The following is a 23,929-nucleotide window of genomic DNA, read 5'->3' on the forward strand; positions in this document are numbered from 1 at the left end:
GTAAAACATCCAGACTTATTTTTTCTTTCTTTTTTTTAACTGGGAAAATCTGGAATGCCCACGCAGCATATGGAAATATATTAATATATTGGTATTTTAAAACTTAATAATCACTGGATATAGGTGACATGTTTTTGTTGACCTGCTTTTTGTCTCCTTCATTATTGTTATTTTTTTTATGTCCATTTAATTTTGTCATAATCTTTTTGAATTTTCTACCTGGAGTCTCATTAATAGCTGAACCAGCGTTGCTCTTTCGTTGTAGTTGTACTGCTGTTTTTCATTTGTCAGCATGATTCATTAAGTTGAGCCAAATTCACTCTTGATGTAACTTGACCTTAGATGTGTTTTGGCCTCATGTGTTTTCTCTTGCTGGAGTTATTCTTTAAATCTGTGGAACACAAAAAGAAAAGTGTATTGAACTGTCACCCTTAATCAAATTCTCAGCTTTAAATTAGCCATGATTTGGTCCACGGGTCGTATCTTTCAACTGAGGAAATAGTTTAATGTACTAATGCATATAGTGTTCTTGGACAGCAAAGAGTGAGTTTCTTTTCAGTGTTTTCTGTCCCAAGGCTTATAGAACAACTGTTTGAAATCATGTGGAGTAAAAAGATCTAAAACCTGGGGTTAACCAAAAATGCTGTTAGGTAAATATTATTTTTGCAAAATTACCAAATTTGGATGGTTAGCTTAATCCAGATCCCATCTAAATCCTATGGGATTCTTTCCATTGACAACACAGACTTTTTTTCATTTACACACTAACAAACAGTTTTGAATGTTTTCCAGGCAATTGTTTACCTTGTGTCACATACTAAAAAGTTTAAAAGATGAAAAACACACCAGAATACGTTAGCTTTATATTAAGAAATACATTTTCATGTATATGAAAATATAATCAGGTTTTGTATTAACATTCTTCTTCATATATTTGTGCACATTTATACAAATATGAGAAAATTTATATAAAAGTTATATTTTAGGAACTCAGCAATTATATTTGTTAAGCATGTTATTTTGTCCTTTTTCATCTGATCGCTATAGACATTCTTATATATTTTATTAATACATTATATTGCATGTAAGTAGAAACACCTATATAATGGTATTAGTAAGACCACAAAAATATTAAGGACCTTAGTAAGGTTAATTTAGCCATGTTTTCCAGCCAACATGTTGTAATACTTGGAGAGCAATGTCCAGGGATGGATTTAGATATGCCTTTAAAACCGAGAGGAAAATGCTGCAGTGCGATGAAGGTGTTCAGCACTGACACAAAGCCCAACTGTGCCTAAGAGCAGGAGATCCTGGTGCTGGACTTGTCCCAGCTCTGGTACAGGCAGGGCAGCTTCCTGAGGCATAGCTTGGGTCTCGAAAGCACTGGTGCCTTCTCCTGTGGTGAAGCGCTAGTGGGCACCTTTCAAGTGCGGCAATCTTGAAAACACTTCTGAAATTATTACCTGGAATCTTAAGAGTGGGAACACTGCTGGACTACAACAGCAAAATCCCACACTGGCACAGATGTCGTCTTATTCTGGGAAAATGCAGACAAAGTTGTCTGTTAATTTTCATTTTGTGTCTTTTATGGATATATGCTGTGATAATTGTATTTGCTGGGTGAAGTTGCCACAAAAGAGAGCTTAAAAAAGAAATACAAGCCTAAAGAGACCTCATTACAGTGTAATAGCAAAACTAAATAATGCAAGGGACATGACCTTGATAAAAAGAACTTTAATACAAAACATGTTGTAATAATACTACGGTTGAAGTTTTCAGCCCGTTAAAAATATAGTTATTACACCAAGAAGGCCCTAGCACCTTTACCTCAATTCCCTTGCACTCAAGCATTACACTTCAACAAATCGTTTAATGTAATTGCGCCTACTGAAAACGTATGTATTTGTATTGATTTTGAAGATGATACAGAGGTGCCTGTCAGATGCTCTAATGTCTTCTTACACACATTACATGTAACAGAGATTAAATTAGGTAGCTGTTTCCGCCCATCAAGCAAAATAACTGAACCTTTTCCCAAATGAGGTCTCTAATTCCTGATAGACATTTTCCAGACCAGTATAGGGTGCGCACATGAAGAGACAGTTACCTTAGCACTTGCAGTGCTATGATTTTTTGGTGAATGCATCCTAACAGTACAGCCTCCTAAAAGGAGATGTGTGTGTATGTAAAAATGGAGACAGAGAAAGAGCTAAAGGAAGGTTCAGCATTCAGAACTTCAGTTTTTTCCAAATAATTGTGACTTTTAATAGTGGAGAAGTACTTCAAATAGGTTTTCTCAGTGTCATCCTGGTATGTTTGGAAGGGAATAAGTAAATTAATCATTTCAGAACTGATGGCTTTTGTGTGAGTTATGGTGGCTCTTTTGATAATTCCTTTTGGTACTGTTGAGGGGCACAGCTGAGAGTCATGGAGGTGAGAATGTGGCAGCCTTTCAAATGTGCAGGGTGCTGTGTACATTTGAAAGTACACAACAAATGTGTGTTCTCTGGCAAGCTATGAGTTGAGAGCAGACATGCTGCCTGCAACCAGGACAGCATCAAAATACACACCTTTAAGACTGAAGCTTGGGATTGCGTGTGAGCATCCTAACTTTGAATGATAATAGGAAAAATTTACAAATGAATCATAGAATCATAGAATAGTAAGGGTTGGAAAGGACCTTAAGATCATCTAGTTCCAACCCCCCTGCCATGGGCAGGGACACCTTGCACTAAACCACATGGTCCAAGGCTCTGTCCAACCTGGCCTTGAACACCGCCAGGGATGGAGCATCCACAACCTCTCTGGGCAACCCATTCCGGTGCCTCACCACCCTCACTGTAAGAACTTCTTCCTTATATCTAATCTAAACTTCCCCTGTTTAAGTTTGAACCCATTACCCCTTGTCCTACCACTACAGTCCCTGATGAAGAGTCCCTCCCCAGCATCCTTGCAGGCCCCCTTCAGATACTGGAAGGCTGCTATGAGGTCTCCACGCAGCCTTCTCTTCTGCAGGCTGAACAGCCCCAACTTTCTCAGCCTGTCTTCATATGGGAGGTGCTCCAGCCCTCTTATCATCCTCGTGGCCCTCCTCTGGACTCGCTCCAACAGCTCCATGTCCTTTTTATGTTGAGGACTCCAGAACTGTACACAATACTCCAAGTGAGGTCTCACGAGAGCAGAGTAGAGGGGCAGGATCACCTCCTTTGACCTGCTGGTCACGCTTCTTTTGATGCAGCCCAGGATACGGTTGGCTTGAATGGGTTGAAATGAAGCTGTATAAATCTAGTATTGAACATGTTTTATGTAAAGAAATAGCCAAAGCCCAGTGGACCTTCATTAATTGAATTTCTTTAGTACGTGAAGCACATTGCAAGAACACCAGCACCCTTGGTTTAAATATGCCCTATTGTGGTGTATTGCATTATTGTATAAATCTTGTTGAAAATATAGGTCTTACTGTATTTTCTGGGAAACACTGAACATGATCGTTAGATTTGCTTTATCTAATTAGCCTTAATTTTCTGCCGTCAAGTGTGGTACTGTCATTAATATTTGTCCACGTTTTATGGAAACCCATCTAATGCATTCAATTAGGAGGAAAACTGCATTAGTATTAAGTACATTGTAGAGATACAGGAAGTTATATTCGTGTCGAGTGATTTGACTCAGTGTTACTTTCGCTTAAAAGGTGATTAAAGAAAGTGGACCTCCTCACATGAAGAGTTTTGTTACACGAGTTACAGTAGGAGAATTCACTGCAGAAGGAGAAGGCAACAGTAAGAAACTCTCAAAGAAACGTGCTGCAATAGCTGTCCTACAAGAACTTAAGAAACTTCCTCCTCTTCCTGTGATTGAAAAGCCAAAACTTTACTTTAAAAAGCGTCCAAAAACAATATTGAAGGTATGTGTCCACCTTTGGCAGAATTAAGAATGTTTGCTCTGAAGGTAACAGTTACTCAGACTTAAAATCAATAAAGGCTTATTTCTTGTTTTCTGTCAATATTGTTACTTGTATGCCTGTGCCAATATGCCTGGACTTTTTTAAATTCTGAGAGTGCTGTGAAATTCTCACACATAATAGCTTGTAAAGTGCTCAGCTTCAGAACCGAGCTCACATCACTCAATTCTTCAGGGGTTAGGTTCAAGTCTAGTGGAGGATCGAACCCTCCAAGCAGCTCTGTACAGCCATGTGAAGTTTTAGCATCATCTCCTTTGGGAGGCCCTGCTAAGCATATGTGGTGGTTCTCTTTCTGGTCTTTCTTCCATCCCCAGTTTGAAGAGGGAGAAAGATATACGAAATAGTAGATATACAGGGAAATGGTGCACACTCTAGCTTCCTCCCCTTGTGGAGCTGGATTTTGGAGTTTTATGGCTTCAGCTTCAATTTAATTTTTGAAAATTTTGAAAGAGTATGTTGACATCTCAGCCTAGTGTGTCACTTACCAAGTGCCAAAGGACAATACGTTTTTTGTTTCATGTGTCTGTGTTAAGGTTAGCATGTGTTTGAAAACACTTTTTAGCTCTCCAGTACAGATACAAAATGCTGAAAATGGGAGACCAGCCCATGGAGGACTTGCAGAATTTGAACCATCTCTCCATTAAAACATGCCCTGTCTCAGAGGCTATTAATATGCTTCTTGCTGCACTGATGAGGCTTTCTTTAGAGGCTCTTGATTCTTGAGAGCTCAAGCTTCGTAAATGGTGCTTTTATTCTTGGTGGCAGTAGATCTATTGCTACTTCTACAATTCAGTCAGTCTGCGGTGGCTAGCCCTGGTTCGTCTACTCATCCTAAATTCATACAAAACCAGAGGGTCATCTGAATTAGCGTTCCAAACGATCTAATGAAAGCAGCCGCATAGTGTCCATGTGTTTATGAATCATCACTACCTAGTGTCAGTACTGAACAGCTGATCAGATTAACTTGTTGTTTGTTCAGTGCAGAAGACAAGGCTTTGGAAGTGGCCGAAATCTGATATGTTTCATTTAATTTATGAAGTAGCATTTTGTGAGGAAGTAGTTAAACTCTTTGTACATGATTTTCTATTGTGTGGCATGTTGGATAGGCATTTTGATATATGTAAGGGCACATTAATAGCCTTTCATACTCATTTTAGGTCAGTATAAATAACAATGGAGAGATACTTTCTCTCTGGTTTTAGAGTCACTTTTTCCCCATACTATGTAGATCAGGAGCCTTGAGACTAGAACTGCAAGGAAAACAGGAAACCTTCATGTCCAAAACCTGTACTTCAGAATATAGTTTCAGGACCTAAATTTAATCTCTTTTTATGTAATTGCCTCTTGTTAGTTTAAAAAAAAAAAAAAATCTTTAATTTTTCTGAATTACGTTATGTCCATGGCTTGCATGTCCATGGTATAATGGACAGCATTATACCAGTATGGCTTGAACTCAGTCCTCATCGAGTGTTACAGTGATAGATTGTAAAAATAAGTAAATCTTACTTTACTAGAAGTATGACCATTAGAAATCTGTATACTCAGTACGTGGAGTGCAGAGGAGTGTAGGAGCAGCCAACATAAAAGCCATTTAAAATAAGCAAATACTTTGGACAGTGCAAAACTGGATTGGGAAAATCAATACAAAGACTTACTTCATCATCTTCCTCTTTGCTTTCAAAACAGAATGAGTGATTTTGCAAATCAAGCTTGGTTAATTAGATACCTGTCTCCTACTGTAATTCTGTGGATCTAAATCTCAAAAACTTCCAGGAAAAAATGAACATAAAAGATTATTTAATCGAAAACCATCCGCATTAATGCAGCTTTAAAGCTGCAAGATCTGAAAAGGCTCTTGGCTCTGGCTGTCTCATTTTGGAAGGATTTTCTCAAGAAAGATGCTAAGGGTATAATAATGTAAAAATATATTACCATATGCCGTTTACCATTACAATCTTAAATTGAATTATGCGAAGTTTGCCATGTTAAAAAAGATGTTAATAGTCAGAATAACCTGGATATGTAGAAGGTTTTTATTTTTTGAATATCCAAACTTCTGAAATCCTTTCAGTATGTCCATTTCTTTTAAATTAACCTGCATATGTTTTGAGTATCAAAAAAAGTGACAACAGTAACTTATTTTTATTTGTGTATATATGTTTATGAGGCTATATCTTATTGCCTGCACTTTATTTAGCCTGCTCTGCATTTTGTCTCAGCCTGGCTTCTTGCCCACACAGCTGCCCTTGTGCATGACATTGTCTTAATTCTTTCACCTACATCTTCTCTTAACAACTTCAGCAGTTACGCTATGTAGGATTTGCTGCACAGCTTTCTTAATATAATATCCCTCTCTGTTTTTTGCCTTCAGTTGCTGATCATCTCTTTTAGGTTCTGGACCACTTGTTTGTTCTTATTTGAGAAGCTCAAGCAAGCACGAATGCTGATCTTATCCTGCAAATGGCTTCAGGAAGAGGAAATAGCTCAATAACATAAAAACAATTCTACTTTCAAATGCCTTTTACATTTGCAAGTTCCTTCTTTGTCTTATGGTATATAAATTAGTTAAATATGACTTCAGATAATTTTTTTTTGGATCTTAGTTTCTTCTCTGTAAGAACTACAAACAAATATTTTCATAGCTATTTGCATTCAGAGAGCATTTGCTGTGTGATTAATAACATACTAAAAGGATTTCAGAACTAGATGTTTTGTAAGGACTGCAGTTTTTCACCTGTCTGTGAAATCTTGGACAGATCAGTCTCTCAGTCCTTTTGTTTTCCCCCCATCAGATTAATTCCCCCGCCAAGCGTACATTTTGACATGTTATTGTGAGGATTCATCTGTAAAGCATTTGAAATACTTTGTGGGTGGCTCACAATATGCAACATTTCTAACCATTGGAGTTACTCATCTCTAGCTTCACTACATAACAGTATTGTGAGAGTGAATTCCGATGACACACAGAGCAAACCTTCTGCACCTTCAGTTGCATTGTAGGATGGAAGGCAGGAGTGCTGAGAAGGAAGGCAGGAAAGGTGGGAGAGGCAGCTTCCTTGTTAAATGGCAAATCTTTTTAAGTCCCCTTGTAAATCCCACCTCAGCATATGGCATACTCTAGCACTACAGCAACTTATTTTAAGGTGTTAAGGGGAAAGGTCATAGAAATAAGGCAATAAGATACAATTAACTGATGAACCTGCTAATTTTCATCCATCCCCATAGGACCTCCATAGATACATGAGGATATTAGCTTAAAGATGCTAGGTATCCACACTACCTGCAACAATGGCAGACAATAGATGTATAATTTTTGCAATAGTTTTGTGCTCGAGGATTCTTACCTTCTGTCTCAGATCAGATCAGAAGATGAGAAGAAGGTTAGTTCTTATTCTCTCAAAGGCAGTATTAAAGAAGAGGTAACCCTCGTAAATGACTTATTGAAGCAGCATAATAATCATATGGGTATATGCTGAAATAATGGTTCTTTCTTTTAAACCTGTTTTAGACTGGACCAGAATATGGTCAAGGAATGAATCCCATCAGTCGTCTGGCTCAGATCCAACAGGCCAAAAAGGAGAAGGAGCCAGAGTATGTTCTTCTTTCAGAGAGAGGAATGCCTCGCCGTCGAGAGTTTGTTATGCAGGTATCATCTGCCATCATATTAAGGATAATGCCCTTGCTATGTTATGTTCAAACTCAAGCAAAATGGTGGCATAATATGAAGTGGATCCCTCTGTGTTTAGCTCTTTCTTTGCTTTATGGTCAGTTATAGAACAAATACAGTATCAGAAGGCCTGTTTGAATTTGCTTATTCCTGTTGGTGAAACAAGTGGCAATTAGGTTGTGTGCTTTTTAGATGCTTTTGTTGTAGTGGTTTTGCATTTTTTATACTCCTTATTTTAATTTCACCTGGTGGTTTTATTACCTGTCTTTATCTCTGATGGTTCAGGATTTATTTACTTTTACTTGTCTTTTTGAAAAAAATGGAGTTTTGCTATTGCTGGTCAGAGGATTGCAGTACAGTAAAGTATTCTGAAATATGGATATGAATATCCCCATATTACCAAGCATTTCCGTTTTAAAAATAGTGTTATAAATATTTTCAGATTTTCAGGTTTTTTGTGGCTTTCTTCATATCTGAAATATCACAAAAACAGCCTTACATCACATGTTTTAGCCTGTCCAGTTAAAGGCTCTGGACTTCATACAGAAACAGTAGATCATTAATGTTTCTTTAATTTTAAATGAAGAACATGCACAAAGATTTGATACAGCCTTGATATTTTGTTAGATAGCACAAGAGCAGGTTGAGAAAGATTAGGAACAGGAAAGAATGCTTTACTCTTGTGTTTTCAGCCAGGGGTAGTTTTGTGCCGGAACAATTCAGAACAGCATACCTCAACATATTTTGACTTCTTGACTACAAACCACACCAAAATGTCACTTCTGATCACAAGTAGAATTTATGATGTTCCAGCACCTCCTTCTCCAGAAAATTAGTTATGTTTTCACTTAAATCTTTAAGTCCTTCGTGTCTATCGAGATAGATAGGCTAGCAATCTTAATTTCCTTGGACCTCAGTGGTCTTTCTTGATGATTTATTGTGTTTCTCTCTGAAGCAAAAGAAAATACTGGATTCCTTTTGTTGCAGAAACTGATTTATGAATATAAACTTGGATTTCCAACTTTTCATGCTACCTGAAAGTACTTGAAAAAAAAGTGATCCTGTCACAGACTCTCTCTCTTTCCATGCTTAGACTCCCGTGGGAGTGTCCACAATTAGAGATGGTTGCATGAGGCATCAGAAGATGACTGTGCAACACAGTCCAGTATTAGAAGGATGGGCTGGGAATTTGTTTTTCTGTTGGAGGAGTCTCAATAATGGTAAATTCCTTGGTTTGAATAAAAGGAGAATCTTGAAAGCAGTGAATATGAAGAAGATTCCCCTATCTAAGAAGACTTACGAAAGTCAAAGAAATTCCATAGAACAGTTGCTTTGTTATGAATTCTTTTGGATGCTTTAGCTCCTTTTTTTCCCCTATTGTAATATTTTCACACTGAAATCATACTGCTGTTTCTCCCACCTTCAGGAAGTCTCAGTGAATTCATTATGACATGCAAAGAACCTTATCAGGATAAAAAGCCTTTGTATAAACTACTTAAACAATGTTTTCATTTAATTTAATTGAATGTGGAAGTAAAATATCCAGAGATAATATGTTCATTTTTATCTGTCACACAAAGAGCAAGTTTAGATGTGATGAAATGGATCCAATTACTTGTCCTGACTACTAGATAAACAGAAGAAAACCTCTGATGACATTAGTTGGTGTTCTGTTCCCAAAGTTAATTTCAGAAAGCTCTTTCTCTTTGTAGTCAGACCTTTAATCCTTGATAGAGGTTATAATAATAGCTAAACTAGTTTTACAGGTCTGAGAAATAGCAGCGCATTGATTTATTGTGAGCTATGTTATAAATTATAATTTTGTCTTGTCCCATTAAAGTCCCTCAATTTTATTGCCTATAAACTTGTAGCACATAGGCTATTTTCTAATTGTGATTGCGGAACTGCATAGAAGATAAGGTTTATATTTTGAGATTATTAATGTTTCTGGTTTAGGTAGCCGAAGCTGTTTGCATAATTATATATACACTTAAAAGGGATATTCATGATCACTGTTATTTATTTACATCCTCTTCTTTGTATTCAGAATTAATAAGTATTTGAGTAAAGAAAAATGAAAACTATAAGGAAAATATATACATGATAGTTTGAGGAAAGTGAATAATTATTGTATAACATCAATTACTAAGTAATGTCTATTATTTATTTAACAAGTGCATGCCTATTTTTACAATATTTTTAGAATTCCTTCCAGACTGTCTTAGGTCTTTGATCTCCTAAGAAACTCTAAGGTTTCTTTCCTTCAGATTACCTTGGCTATTTTATTATTTTTATTTTATTTTGGTTTCCTTTTTTTAACACACTTTTTTTTTTTTTGAGGTGATACACTGTCTTAAGAGAAAATTTGGTAAATAAAATGGCTTAATGGACAGAGTAAAATATACCTATCCAAGAGCAATGAATATTGCATAAGTGAATAGCAATGACAGCAGTAATATCGCAAAAAAAAAAAAGACACATACAGATTCAAGAATTTAAAAGCCAAGGAATTAGATATTAGGGAGAAGTTCTTTACTGTGAGGGTGGTGAGACACTGGAACAGGTTGCCCAGAGAAGCTGTGGAAGCCCCATCCCTGAAGTGTTCAAGGCCAGGCTGGACGGGGCTTTGAGCAACCTGGTCAGTGGAAGGTGTCCCTGCCTGTGGCAGGCGGTTTGGAACTGGATGATATTAAGATCCCTTTCAACCCAAACCATTTTATGACTCTATGAATAAGATAGAGCCTCACTGTTTGTGGATATCCATTGTCTATAATTTGCCTTTATTTTAAGATTTTAATTTCTCCTAGTTTTATGAAAGGCATCTTGTTTGTCAAAAACCCTTTGTGCAGTACAGACCACAGGTCCAAGGAGGAGTCTTCCTTCCAAAGACAATTTTGATAAAAGCTTGTCAGGTGTAAGTGCAGAAGAAAGCAGACCCAGCCCCCATGTTCCTTGCAGTGCAACAAAGTGGGAGGAATATGAACATGGTTTTCATCTTTCTTTAGAAACCACTCTCATTTAAATCTCCAGGTCATTGTTTGTCTCTCTGTTGTTCTGGATACTGTCCCGATGATGCGGGGGAGCTGCTACAGGCAACGCTTCTACAAGAAAGAGGAAGTACAGATCCTACAGTGCTTCCTTCCTGCATTAAGAAAGAGTGGGGGAGTTTTTCAGCAGGAAGAAGGGGGTTGACACAGAGGCTGGTGGAAGAGAGAGGCAACTGTGTGTGCATTGAGAGACAGAAAAATGTAGGTCTTTGGGGTATGAGTTTGGGGACCTTCTGAAAAATCTCAACCAGCTCCTCTGTGTGAAGCAGTATTGTAATGCCCTTTTGCCCTATTCTTACTTCTTCAAGGTTGCATTTTCATCAAAAGAGGCTGACAGTAGGTCAGCAAGATTATTACATGGTGATATTAAGGAGTATTGCATTTGTCGTGATTATGATCAATGTTTTCTTTTTAAGGTAAAAGTAGGCAATGATATTACTACTGGAACAGGCCCAAACAAGAAAATAGCTAAAAGAAATGCAGCGGAAGCAATGTTGCTACAGCTGGGTTACAAAGCCTCTACTCCTCTTCAAGACCAGCCAGAGAAGGTGAGGATCAGTTGTTACAATGCCCACATTTTACCCTTGTCTTAAGTTTCAGCTGACTCAGCTAATCACTTAGTAAGAATGGAAGCTTAAACATGTGCATCTCCTGTTTTAAGAGGTTGCTTGTCAGAGATCAGCCTTTGTTTAGTTACAGCTCTATAGCTACACTTAGTAGTGTTCTACTCTAAGAGTAATTACAAACAGAAATGTAGTTCCATAGGATAGTCTGTATGCAGAAGTGTACATGTGATGTGTGCCTATTTCTACTTTCAAATTGGGATGAATGTGCCTCTTGCTTTTAATCTGTTTTGGACATCCATGAGAGCACTGAGAGGAATGATGTTAGTAATTTTCACACATGAAGCAGCCATGGTAGCCAATATTTGTCTTACTGTTGCGTCTCCTGTTTCTCTCTTCTTTGAGAGGAGCTGCTTGATGTATGCTAGTCACAGCCACCGTCACTACGTTCTTCACCGTTCTTAACTATATTAGTCTTCAACAAGCATGCCATTCTCTAAACCGAGTACTTGGAAGCTAGATGGTGTTCCCAAAGAGAAGACACTGTGCATTCATAGCCATTTTATAAAAGGCTTATGACAGAGTCAAATGATAATTCATTTTCACCAGAATGCTGAGACTTTTCTGCTCTAGAAGATACTTTCTATCAGTTTTAATATTTTCTTCACTGCCAATTTGGCCAAAGGGCTTTTTGAAGAACAAAGCAAAAGAGAAAAATCAACTTCTTTTTTTTTTTTCCTAGTAAGGAAACATAGGTTTTCATTCTTGGATTTCAAACTGGCTGAACTATTTTTACTCACTAATTTTCAGAGATAAAGCGTGAAAAAATTCAGCCCACAACATAGTCGCTTTGGAGAGCTTTGTGCAGTGGAAACTTGTGGTTATATTGAAATCCTTAAAAAAAATTGAATGGCTGCTTCATTTCCCTACATTTATTAAACTATTGCTTACAAGTGGTTGTCTTTAAAAAAGGTTTAATTACATGCTTGCAGACATAGATACCTTAGAATTGATAGGAAAGCATACAATGGCCTAGTATTATTCTGAACACAATGAGCAAACATGATACTGTATCCAAAAAATGTGAACTACTCAAATTTTATGTGGTGGCAGTATTCAAGATCATAGAACAAATTTTTATAGCTTTGTTGGGGTTAAGGACATATATATCTAGAACATCTGGCTTTATCTTCTGTATATAATAGACTGAACATATTTGCAGATACTGTGCTGGAAAGGAGAGAAAATAGCCTTAGATGTCTACCAATTTGAGCACTGCAAAATTCCTTCCGTATGAGTTGCACAATAAAGATGTGCATTAGAAGATTGTTTCTCTCTTTGACTCCAAAATGGGGCCCAACATAGATTAGCTGACATGTCAGGTTGGCATCTAAATGGACAATTTTCACTTGTGTTGTTTTTGATGCATTTAAAAAAGGCAACTTCTCCTTCCCCTGCACGCCCCACATCCTTTCATCCCCTTCCTCCTCCTCCCTTAAAAAAAAAAAAAGCAGAACTAAAGTCAGAGTTTTTTCCTTAACCTCAGTGCATAAAACATGCCTGTATTAATTGTTTTGATGAAGACCTAAGAGTGTTACAAGAGCCGTGCATGGTGCTGATGGCAGCACAGGTAAACAGGTAATGTAGAATGTAAAGGCTCTGCTCTTTTCTGAGGTAATCAGATCGCTGGAAGAAATCTGTAATGGTTGTGCAAAGCCCTGAGGAGAGAAGTTTAGAAGAGCCCTGGGAGACGTTTTGCAGCTATCAGAACTTCAGTTCAGTGTGTGAAAATGGAGAGTTGTAATGTCTTTACTTTTTCATGCTGCTATCTTTTTGTTTCTTCTTGTCACTTTAATTTTCTTAGGCAGAGTTAAAACAGAATAGATTGCATTCATGTGAGATAGCAATGCAAGGATAACTAAGTGAATTCTTCTTAAATTCCCCACCACACTGAAGTTAATAAACAGTAGAAAGAGAGGAATGAGGAGAGTTGGAAATGTACTTCTCGTATTATGGCAGCATACTTGTGCAGATTTTCCTATCATGTTATGGGTGCACAGTATGGATTCATGACAAAAACCATGCTGTTGTAACAGACAGCAGTAAATACAAACATATTTAAGGGACTCTGGAGCATAGGTAGTTTTTCATCAATCCTTCCAGTCAAAGGGAGGGAGTTTCAAAGGGCCAGTCAAATCTGGCAAATCAATGTATGGTTACAGGACGGGTACCACAGGCAGGGTTTCGGCTACCATTTGACTCACTTTGAGACACCTGGTCTGCCATGGGCTGGTGGGGTTCATCTGTCAGAGAAAGGGAAAAGCATCTTCGGTCATAGGCTTCCCAAGGTGGTGAAGAGGGCTTTAAACTAAAGTTGCCAGAGGAGGGGAACCTCAATCCATCCAGCTTCTACCAGTTTGATGCCAGTGCCAGCAAGAGTTGCCCAGAGCCTGGAGATGGATGGCAGGTCAGGAGGAGAGTGTCTGAAGAGAAACACAAAGGAATTCCACCAACTCCATCAAGTAAGTCAGCTTCGTCAGGGACCCAGCTTAAATGCCTCTATGCATACCAACATGCAAACATAGCATGGGGGATAAACAAGAGGAATTAGAGGTGTGCACACATCTTCGGGGCTATGATCCTGTTGTCATCACAGAGACTGGTGGGACGCCTCTTAGGACTGGAGTGTTGGAATGGAAGAATACAGGCTCTTCAGGAAGTACAGGCTGGGGAGACGAGGAGAAGGAGTCCCCCTCTATGTCAGTGACCAGCTGGAGTGCACAGAGCTCCGCCTGGGGATGGATGAGGAGCCAACCAAGAGCTTATGGATCAGGATTAAAGGGAGAACGGGGCAAGTGACATTACAGTGCTACAGGCCACCTGACCAGAAAGACTGAGCAGATAAGGCACTCTATGTACAGATAGAGGGAGCCTGACATTCACAAGCCCTGGTCCCCATGGGAGACTTCAACCACCCTGATACCTGTTGGATGAACAAGGTGTATCCAACAGGTGTATCCAACAAGGTGCAAGCTATCCAGGAGGTTCCTGGAACGCATTGATGATAACTTCCTTCTCCAAGTAATAGAGGAGCCAGAAAGAAGAGGTGCCATGCTGGACCTTGTTCTCACCAACAAGGAGGAGCTGGTGGGGAACGTGAAGCTCAAGGGCAGCCTTGGCTGTAGTGACCATGAAGTGGTGTTCAAGATCCTCAGGGCAGTGAGGAGGGCTCACAGCAAGCTCACTACCCTGGACTTCAGGAGAGCAGACTTTGGCCTCTTCAGTGATCTACTTGGAAGAGTACTATGGGATAAAGATCTGGAGGGAAGAGGGGCTCAAGGAAGATGCTTTATATTCAAGGAATACCTCCTACAAGCTCAAGAGTGATGCATCCCAACAAAGTGGAAATCAGGCAAAAATGCCAGGAGGCCTGTGTGGATGAATAAAGAGCTCCCGGACAAACTCCAGCATAAAAAGGAGGCCTGCAGAGGGTGGAAGCAAGCACAGGTAGCCTGGGAAGAATGAAGAGAAATTGTCCAAGCAGCCAGGGATCAGGTTAGGAAAGCTAAAGAATTAAATCTGGCCAGGGATGTCAACAGCATCAAGGAAAGTTTCTACAGGTACATCAAAGATAAAATGAAGATTAGGGAAAATGTAGGCCCCCTCCAGAAGGAAGCAGGAGTCGTGGTTACCAGAGACGTGGAGAAGGCCAAGATACTCAATGACTTTTTTGCTTCGGTCTTCACTGGCAAGTGCTCCAGCCACACTGCCCAAGTTGCAGAAGGCAAAGGTGGGACTGGGAGAATGAAGAACTGCCTGCAGTAGGTGAAGATCAGGTTTGAGATCATCTAAGCAACCTGAAGGTGCACAAGTCCATGGGACCCGATGAAATGCATCTGCAGGTCCTGAGGAAACAGGCAGTTGAAGTGGCCAAGCCACTATCTATCATATTGGGAAGTCATGGCAGCCTGGTCGCTTTTTTTTGCTGACTGAAAAAGGGGAAATGTAACCTCCATTTTTTAAAAAGTGAAAAAAGGAGGATGTGGGGTACTCCAGGCCAGTCAGTCTCACCTCTGTGCCTGGGAAGATCAGGAGCAGACTCTCCTGGAAAATGTGCTAAGGCACATGGGGAAAAAAGGTGGTGATTTGTGACAGCCAACATGGTTTCACTAAGGGCAAATGGTGCAGGCTGGGCAGAGAATGGATTCGGAGCAGCCCAAAGGAAAAGGGCTTGGGGGTGCTGGTCAGTGAGAAGCTCAACATGTGTGCGCTTGCAGCCCAGAAAGCCAACCATATCCTGGGCTGCATCAGAAGAAGCGTGACCAGCAGGTCAAGGGTGATGATTCTCCCCCTATACTCTGCTCTCATGAGACCCCACCTAGAGTACTGTGTGCAGTTGTGGTGTCCTCAACATAAGAAAGGCATGGACCTTCTGGAGTGAGTCCAGAGGAGGACCACAAAGATGCTCAGAGGGCTGGAGCACTTCTCCTCTGAAGAGATGCTGAGAGAGTTGGGCTTGTTCAGCCTAGAGAAGTCTCCAGGGAGACCTTAGAGCAGCCTTGCAGTACTGAAAGAGGACCTACAAGAAAGCTTGTAAGGACAAGGACTTTTTACAAAGGTGTGTAAGGATAGGACAAGGGGTAATGGCTTTAAACTGCAAGAGGAGAGATCTAGATATTATGAAGAAATTCTTCACTGTGACAGTGGTGAGGCAGTGGAACAGGTTGCCCTGAGAAATTGTAGATGCCCATCCCTGGCAGTGTTCAAGGCCAGGTTGGACAGGTCTTTGAGCAACCTGGTCTAGTGGATGCTGTCCCTGCTTATGGAAGGGCATTTGGAACTAGGTAATCTTTAAGTTCCCTTCCAATCCAATCCATTCTGTGATATTTATACATTTCATATTGCTTATTCATTTGAAGAACTGTCGTCTTCCATGTTTTCCAATGTTCATATTATCTGCTTCATAATACGAAGAAAAGGAACTATTCAAAATAAAGTGCCTAGAGGTGTGTGACCAGTCTGGAAGCCATCTCCAATACCTGTCCTCCCTTTCCTCTAAGTATCTCCAATTTTTATTGCATGTTGCCTAAGCTGTAAGCACATTCAGATGCACATGAGTGAGCACATGATGGGGAAAGGCCGGGAATAGCCTGGAATAGCTGCTTTGCATAGCGTGCTCTTCCCTCCTCCTTCCCAATTAAAACGTATCATCTAGTAGTCTACATTACAACATGATAGTAATCTAAATGGCCTTAAGGCAACCTTTGAGATGCAGAAGCAGATTTCAGCCATCTGATCCTCCTTCCTGTCTTCGCATCGCTTTCTCTTTCCAATCAACCCTGTCTTTCAGAGCAAATGATTACAACTGTGTCATGGCATATAGAGTGCTTTGCTGTGAGGTTTTCTGTTTACACACAAAATCCCAGTGAAATCTGAAAAGGGTCATTTGTTTCACATTCATAGAGCTGATTGTCAATAGCTGCTATTTCATGAGGAAGCTTGGACTTTTTTTGTCCACATTTACACATAAATCTAGAACACTGCCATTTTACTTACTGTAGAGACTTCAGGAATGGCCCCATTTTTAACTTCTGTGTTAATTGCTTCCCTTTCTGTGTCAGAGTAATACCTGGTGTTAAACATAATATAATTAATTTGAAGGCAATTAGCTTCCTCAAAAAAGTCTATGTATTAAAATAATGGAAAACTGCAATCTTTTTTTTGTGTCCATTTCAGCAACTAAAAGTATTCCTAGCAAGTAAATATTTTAAAATTACACCCAAAATACTTTGTAGTGTTTATGCATTCTTTCATAGGCAGATATTAGGATCTTCCCATTTTAGAATGTAATTTCTCTCTTGTATGTGTATGTTTTCAGTTGAGAACTGCTTAAAACATTTGATTTTAAGTCGGATTTGGTAACATACTGAGTTGAGCCTAATCCTTGGGGAAACATTTATATTTCAGTGTTAGGCAATAGCTGTTAATGTTTATTCATGAAGGGTACATTTCTCAAAGAACCTATTTTAGACAAAAATTAAGATGTCTTAACAAAGTTTTGTGAGCAGATGTGGCAATCCCAAGTCATCCTTTTGAGAATCTTTCAACTAAATTTATAAACATGAATGTTCTGTTTAAGGAGTAGTTTGCTCTTTACTTATTTGTCTTGTTTCTACCTGTTTCAGCTTGGAGAAAACAAGAGTTGGAACGGTCAGAATGTTGGGTTTCCTGAGCCAACAAGTAACAGTAAGTATTGCATTCTAAATTTATATTCATACTTACTTCTTTTTGTAGGAATTGGATTGAGACAATTGAAATGCTTTTTGTAAATACTTCAGGGGTTTTATTGCAATTAGATGAAATAACTGTTGAGTGTCCTCTCTGTGAGTGTAGGTATGTATGAGTGCAGGAACAAGGAGATTTTTATTTAGTCATTGAATCATAAAATCCTCCAGGTTGTAAGGAATTTTTGGAGGTCATCTAATCTGACCACTCAAAGCAGGGTCAGTACAGAGTTTAGACAAGATTGCTTATGTCTTTTTCCAGTTCTCCAAGGATGGAGATTCCATTGCTTCTCTGGGCAGACTGTTCCAGTGCTTAATTATCTTCACTTTGATTTGTTTTCCTTTTATCCAAATCATAACATTTTCTATTTGTTTATGACTATCATCTCCTGTTCTTCTGCTACATACCTCAGTAATGCGCCTGGCTCCATCTGTTTGGCAACCTCTTGTTAGGTATTGGAAGGCTGCTATTGGGTCCCCCAAAGCATACCACTGTCCTCTAAGTCTGATCATCTGAACAGATTTTCATCATCTAGTAATTCATCTACCTAGATTCTAACATCACTGCTTGGATACAAAGATGCTGTGGGAGGCACGATGTCAAAAGCCTTGCTAAAGCCAAGGTAAATGACATCCACTGTTCTCCATTCATAAATCCAGTCATTTTATCATAAAGATAATCAGGTTGTTGAGGCTGTTTTCTATCCTGGGTGAACTCATGCTCATTGTTCCCAATGGCTTTTTTTTTTCCCCCTTTATGTGCCCACCAGTGACTTTAAGAGGAATTACAGCATGATTTTCCCAGGGACAAAGTGCCTTTTTTGATGATGATACCTTTCTCCAGGCGTTGGAGACCTCTCCTTTTCTCCATGACCTTTTGTAAGATAATAGAGAGTGGCCTCACAATGACATAAGCTCGTTGACTCAGCACACTAAGATATATCCCATTTGGTCCAATGGACTTGTATGGGCTGAAAATTTCTCAAGACATCCCTGACCCTGATCAGGTTCTGCTACTGGTAATTCCTCTCTTCCTTGAGCCATGTTGTAGGCGCAGAGGTCCAAGAGACCTTGGTGAAGACCAAATTCAGTTTTGCTGCAACAGGTTATGAATAGGACACACCTTTGTGACTTTGTAACTAGGTTTTTGCTGTTTAGAGTGGTAAAAATAATAGTACTTGCTTCACTTTTGCATGAGCACTGGATTCTTCTCTTGAACCATGTTGAGTTTTGAACTTCTTAAGAGTCCTAAACATCATCTCCCTCAACTAAGGATTATACTAGAGATGGACACACATATAAGCTGCCTTCCATTTTTTGTATATGTATGTCTGAAGAACGTGGTCCTAAAAGCAGATCTTAAGGGGGTTCAGTATTGTTCCAGTATATATGCAGACTTTCCAGTCAGACCTGGGGAATATTTCTGATTCAATTTACACAGAAGTTTGCTAGTATTTAAAGTATTCTTGGATTCAGCACATGCCATTGTGTTTCCCTGAAAAGAAGGTTTCTACAGGATCTAAGACCTTCTTATTAATTGCATCCTTCCAGCTCTACCATCAATCCCCATCAATCCCATTCTAGGTGATTTGTGTTTGTGTTGTCAAAATCTCTAAGGACGTGGCCTCTGAAACATCTTCAAATCCTAACATTTTTAAATGTTAACATACTGCAGTTTGAGACAGCAGAATAAGACATCTAGCTTTTCTCTCCTATCCCTGCAGTGTCTTGTAGCAAATATATTTATAGATGACATCACAACCATCTACTACACCAACAAGAAAAAACAATCCCTTTCCCAGGCTTCATCTGGCAAGAACACTTTGTCAGTTATACATGTGACTCCAAATCCAGAAGGAAAACACAAAGGCAAACTCACTCAACAGGAGACAAGATCAACAAAAAAATTATTTTAAACCTGTGCTGACCAAAGAACTTATTTTTCACAGATTGACCTGCTCACAGATGTTTTTGCAGCCACCACAGGCGATGGTACAGAAACAGGTTTTCATTCTGGGGTGCTTTTCTAATGCATGAAAGATACTCTAGATGCTTTCATTTACATTCTTCTGATCTCCAAGTAAATTGGAAATCAAAGAAGATGTAGCTATCATGTCAATAGACAGAGAGCATTTATTTCTTATAGTCCTTTTCAGACACCACTGTGCTTAAACCTCCAACTCCTTTTTGAGGGTTCCAATCTAGAGGCAACATTAATAATAAACAGCTGATAAAAAGTATCATTTTTCATTTCATAGGGACCCTGCTCTTCTTTTGCAAAACAGGAAGGGTTTGAACCCAAAATGTTATCAACAGGCATATTTTTTTTTTTACTGATTTTTTGACTCTTCACCTCTAAAGGGCCTTTTTCTTCTAAGGTATTTTCTTTAAAATTTACAGCTTAACTGTGATTTTCTGATAAAGGCATAAGAGGAGAATGAATATATTACAGTTGTATAGAAAACAGACCAATCTTTCTTCACCTTGCAGTCTTGTCCAGGATTCATGGAAGACCTAGAAAAGCATTTTTCTTCTCTAAATGTGTTAATGTGATATCACTCCTGGCTGAACAAATTGCAAATAGGTCTTCTTTTTAGTTTCTCATTGAAACCTCTCTTGGTATTTCTAAACTAAAATGGCCTTCCTGATAGAAGTATGAATCTGCTGTATCGATTGGCACTCTGTTAAATAAAGTTTCCCTTTGCAGGCAGATACTCTTTCTTTGTGTGCATAATACACTGTGTTTTCATCTGAAACTGTGTGAAATAAAACTGGAATAGTAAAGTGAAGTTGTATACTTTAATACAGCAAAACCAAAATCATAACAGTTATATATTTTAGTACAGTAGAATAGATTTCATTGTACCCTTATTAAGTGGTTTGGTTTTGCTGAGAAATATCCTACAGTCAGTGCATTTTAATATTCCCTATTAAATATCCTTGATAATTAACTTCTCTTGTTCCCCTCCATCATGTTACTTTTGCAGTTACCTTTGTGGCAAACTTCATTTCTGTTCCTCTACTCACTGGCAAAGCTCCTTCTTAGAGGTTTACTTCTTTACCTTTCCTCTTCATTTCACAATCTTGAAGATGAAACAAGAAGCTATTTGTTTCTTGGTTTGCGATATCTTAGACTTTTTTTACATGTGAAATAACAAGAACATTGAGTAAGGGTTTTTCTCCCTGATGCTTCTGGAAGAGACTTGGAGACACTGTGGGCAGACCACAAGCATTTGCAGCCCATACAGGAGATGTTTACTATGAACAGAACACTCATTTATCAGTCTGATAACTGACTTAAGCAGTTATCAACAAAAAAACAAAACAAAAAACAAATAAACAATCCTAATGCAAAGTGCATTTTGTTGGGAACTTACTTTGGTTTTATATTTCTGAATGGGGTAACACAAACATACAGTATATCTTCTAGGAGAAGCTGTAGATGAGCTATGAGGAACAAAAATATATAAAAATAAAAGGAAAAAGTAACAGTGTTTTTTTATATATTGTAATTCTGAGAAGGAAAAAATGACCCTAACTAGTTTTGTATGTTACCTACCTGGAATTTTTTGTAGTACAGTTTTCCTTTATTTCCAGAAATCTGGGTAGTCACAAAGTAAGTATTGAAAAACTAATAAGAATAAAAAAAATATATTCAGAGCAATCCTACCTCTCTGAAAAGGACAGGCTCTTTGTTTTTCTTGCCTAACGTTTTATTACTAGAGATTCATGCATGACTTTACAGTCTTTGTTCTTCAGAGTACATCTGCTCCTGCTGTTTGTTCACCACCTGAAATCATAATCATTTGTTTGTGACATCACAATTAGTTACTGTGAAGATGATTAGATTGTCATCAACAGATGATTATGATTTCAGATGGTAAATGAGCAGCAGGAGCAGATGATCTCCTAAGGAACAGAGACATTTGATCTCATGCAATTGTTCACAGTAAAAAAAAAAAGGCAATAAGAAAAAAGCAAATACGTATTCAGAAGAGTTTCTTAAATCTGTGATGAGGAAATCTAAACTTTTTTCCATAAATAACATGTCTTTTAGTATTTGTTTAAAATCTACTTAAATAATAGATTAACAAATAATAAAAAACCCAAAACAAAACAGTATTATTATAAGCCCTAACTGTATGGTTACATTCAAATTCTTACTTAGATGTTGGGAGATGGGAGTTGGTAAAAGAAAATAAACACAAAATAAAGACTATTTATGAAATTTTGCATACTAATGCATCTTCCCTTTGGAGGAAGCAAAATTTATGTGAACTTTATAGTTCTGGACCTCACTAGTTTTAGAAAGACTTTATTTAATAGTCCTCTACATGTTTATTTTTCAACTGGGGATTTTGGTGAAGACTTCCAGTAGATAATTTAATACTCCTGTGTTTCCATGAAGAGTAACTGAAGTCTGCAGTTTTGGAATAAAGTTTTTTGTATTTCAGACATTTTTAATTGGCATTTATATCTGTTATGTTTTGCGGAAATATCTGATTCTTTTGGGTGTATTTCAAAGGTGATTTGCAGTGGATTGTATACATTTTTGCTGACTAAGTACCACTGTTTCGTTGGACTTCACTTTTGAATTGCTTCCAAACTTACTAAACTTCGTCAGTTATAATATACTCTTGCTAGGAGTTAAGATTGATACATCACTCTGAATAGAAACCACAGAAAGAGGGGTTGACAACACCACTTACTTGATGAAGCACAGGCCACAGAACAGTAGTTTTCCAACTGTTCGGTTTAGGTATTTTTGGTTTTGTTAGTGGGTTGGGGTTTTTTTTTAGCAAACATACTATCAGGTGAACATTATACCATCACTGTGTGTTCAGGGTTCCATCAGCTGAGCCTCTTGTCTACATTCTGTATAACCTTGGCTAGATTCTCTTATAGCAGTTGGTAACACCTTGCCTCTGTGGGTTCATCCCATCTTCTAGCGAGGATATGAGATAACTAGAATTTCTTTCTCACTTGAAGACATAGGAAAAATAAATTTAGAAGCAGAGATTTGTCCAGTTTTTTTCTTCCGTGAGTTGCTGAAGCTAGGAAATCTGTGCTGTATTTGGCATTCTTAATAACTAATGTATTTTTCAATTTCATCTAGCAATCAGAATGAAGTAATAATTTATCCAGAATAATACCAATTGAATAACTCTTGCATATGTATTTTGAAATAGTTAAAAAAAAGAAACCCTTCTAAACCATCTAATATTAAAAAACATCCCATATTAACAAAACAGGGAGTGTGGTTATTTTTTAACTTGCTGTTTTGAGAACTAGTGGCATTTTTGTGCGTGAGTGGGATTTGGGCACAATTCACATGTATAAGACCACAGCTGCAATTGGTCCTTCTCCTTCCTCCATATTTCCTCTATTGAGATACAAAGTTAGGTGCTTAAAGTACTGCAAGCTTCACATCTTCAGATATGATACTTTCTTTGCTGAGTTTAAAGTACAGTGGGTATTTCTAAAGTACCTGGTATTTTAAACACGTATCCAGAAAGTTGGAAGACTTAGATTTAGTTCCCTTCTTCACTAGAAGGAGAGTACTTTTGGGGTGGAGTAATCTGAATAACAGCATCTGCCTTTTGGAGATATGTATCTAATATCATTATGATTTGCAGACAGAAAATAGGAAGTCACATGCTGTCAAAATGCAAGAAATCCACATAGAAGGACTGATTTAAAGGAATCATGACTTTATAGTCTATCTGGTGATTCAAGCACTTGTAAGTGAAGGTGCAGATATGTATTCTGGTGTTCTCCGGCTGGTTTATAGATATTATATTCTGCAAGCAACTTGCTGCTTGGTTCTTGAGTAGTATGGATTGTGCATATGTAAGAAACATACACTTGGGCTGTCAGTCTTGTGATTTGGATGCCCTCAGGCTGAGAAGGAGCCCAAGACAGCCTTCTAGGAGACTGCTTAACCATTAAGCTCTTGATGTATCTAGAATATATAAAGAGGGAACAGCCACTGTCACAGTAGAAAGCCAGCTCTGCGGATAGAGATAATTTCAGAGAAATTATTCTTTTGCTTTTTCTAGTCCCCTCAAATTCCTATATGAATTACATTTGTTCAGGGTTGCTAATCTATTCCTTTAAAAAAACCTGTGTGTGCAATAGCAACACAGAGCTCTTTTTTTATGTTAACTTGTAAATTCAGATTTGATAATGTAATTCTACAAATTATCTGCATTTGGATTTCTGTCTTCAGCAAAGCAAACAGACCAGTAGCACACAATTAACCTCAACACTGTGTTTCTCTAAATACTTTCACTTTTCTGAAGTAATTTCTCCTTTTCCTACTCTCCCCCAACCTGGAACCTGCCATGTACCTCACCCGTAGTCTAAGATAATATGTCCTTGAAGAACTGAATCTCTTGAACTGAGGC

At 38.3% G+C, this 23,929-nt stretch overlaps 1 protein-coding gene across 7 annotated transcripts in view; it reads left to right on the forward strand.

The window, feature by feature from the left end:
• Positions 1-23,929, forward strand: part of STAU2 (staufen double-stranded RNA binding protein 2) — a 170,634-nt gene that overhangs the window by 60,119 nt on the left and 86,586 nt on the right. For all 7 annotated transcript variants that reach the window (XM_030499585.1, XM_030499606.1, XM_030499570.1 and 4 more), the window contains 4 exons: positions 3,692-3,904; positions 7,470-7,607; positions 11,092-11,223; positions 17,424-17,484. In XM_030499585.1, coding sequence (XP_030355445.1) covers positions 3,692-3,904; positions 7,470-7,607; positions 11,092-11,223; positions 17,424-17,484 — 544 coding nt within the window. The remainder of the gene's footprint in view (positions 1-3,691; positions 3,905-7,469; positions 7,608-11,091; positions 11,224-17,423; positions 17,485-23,929) is intronic.

Source organism: Strigops habroptila, chromosome 1 (genome assembly GCF_004027225.2).
Source record: "Strigops habroptila isolate Jane chromosome 1, bStrHab1.2.pri, whole genome shotgun sequence".
Classification (NCBI taxonomy): Eukaryota; Metazoa; Chordata; class Aves; order Psittaciformes; family Psittacidae; genus Strigops; species Strigops habroptila.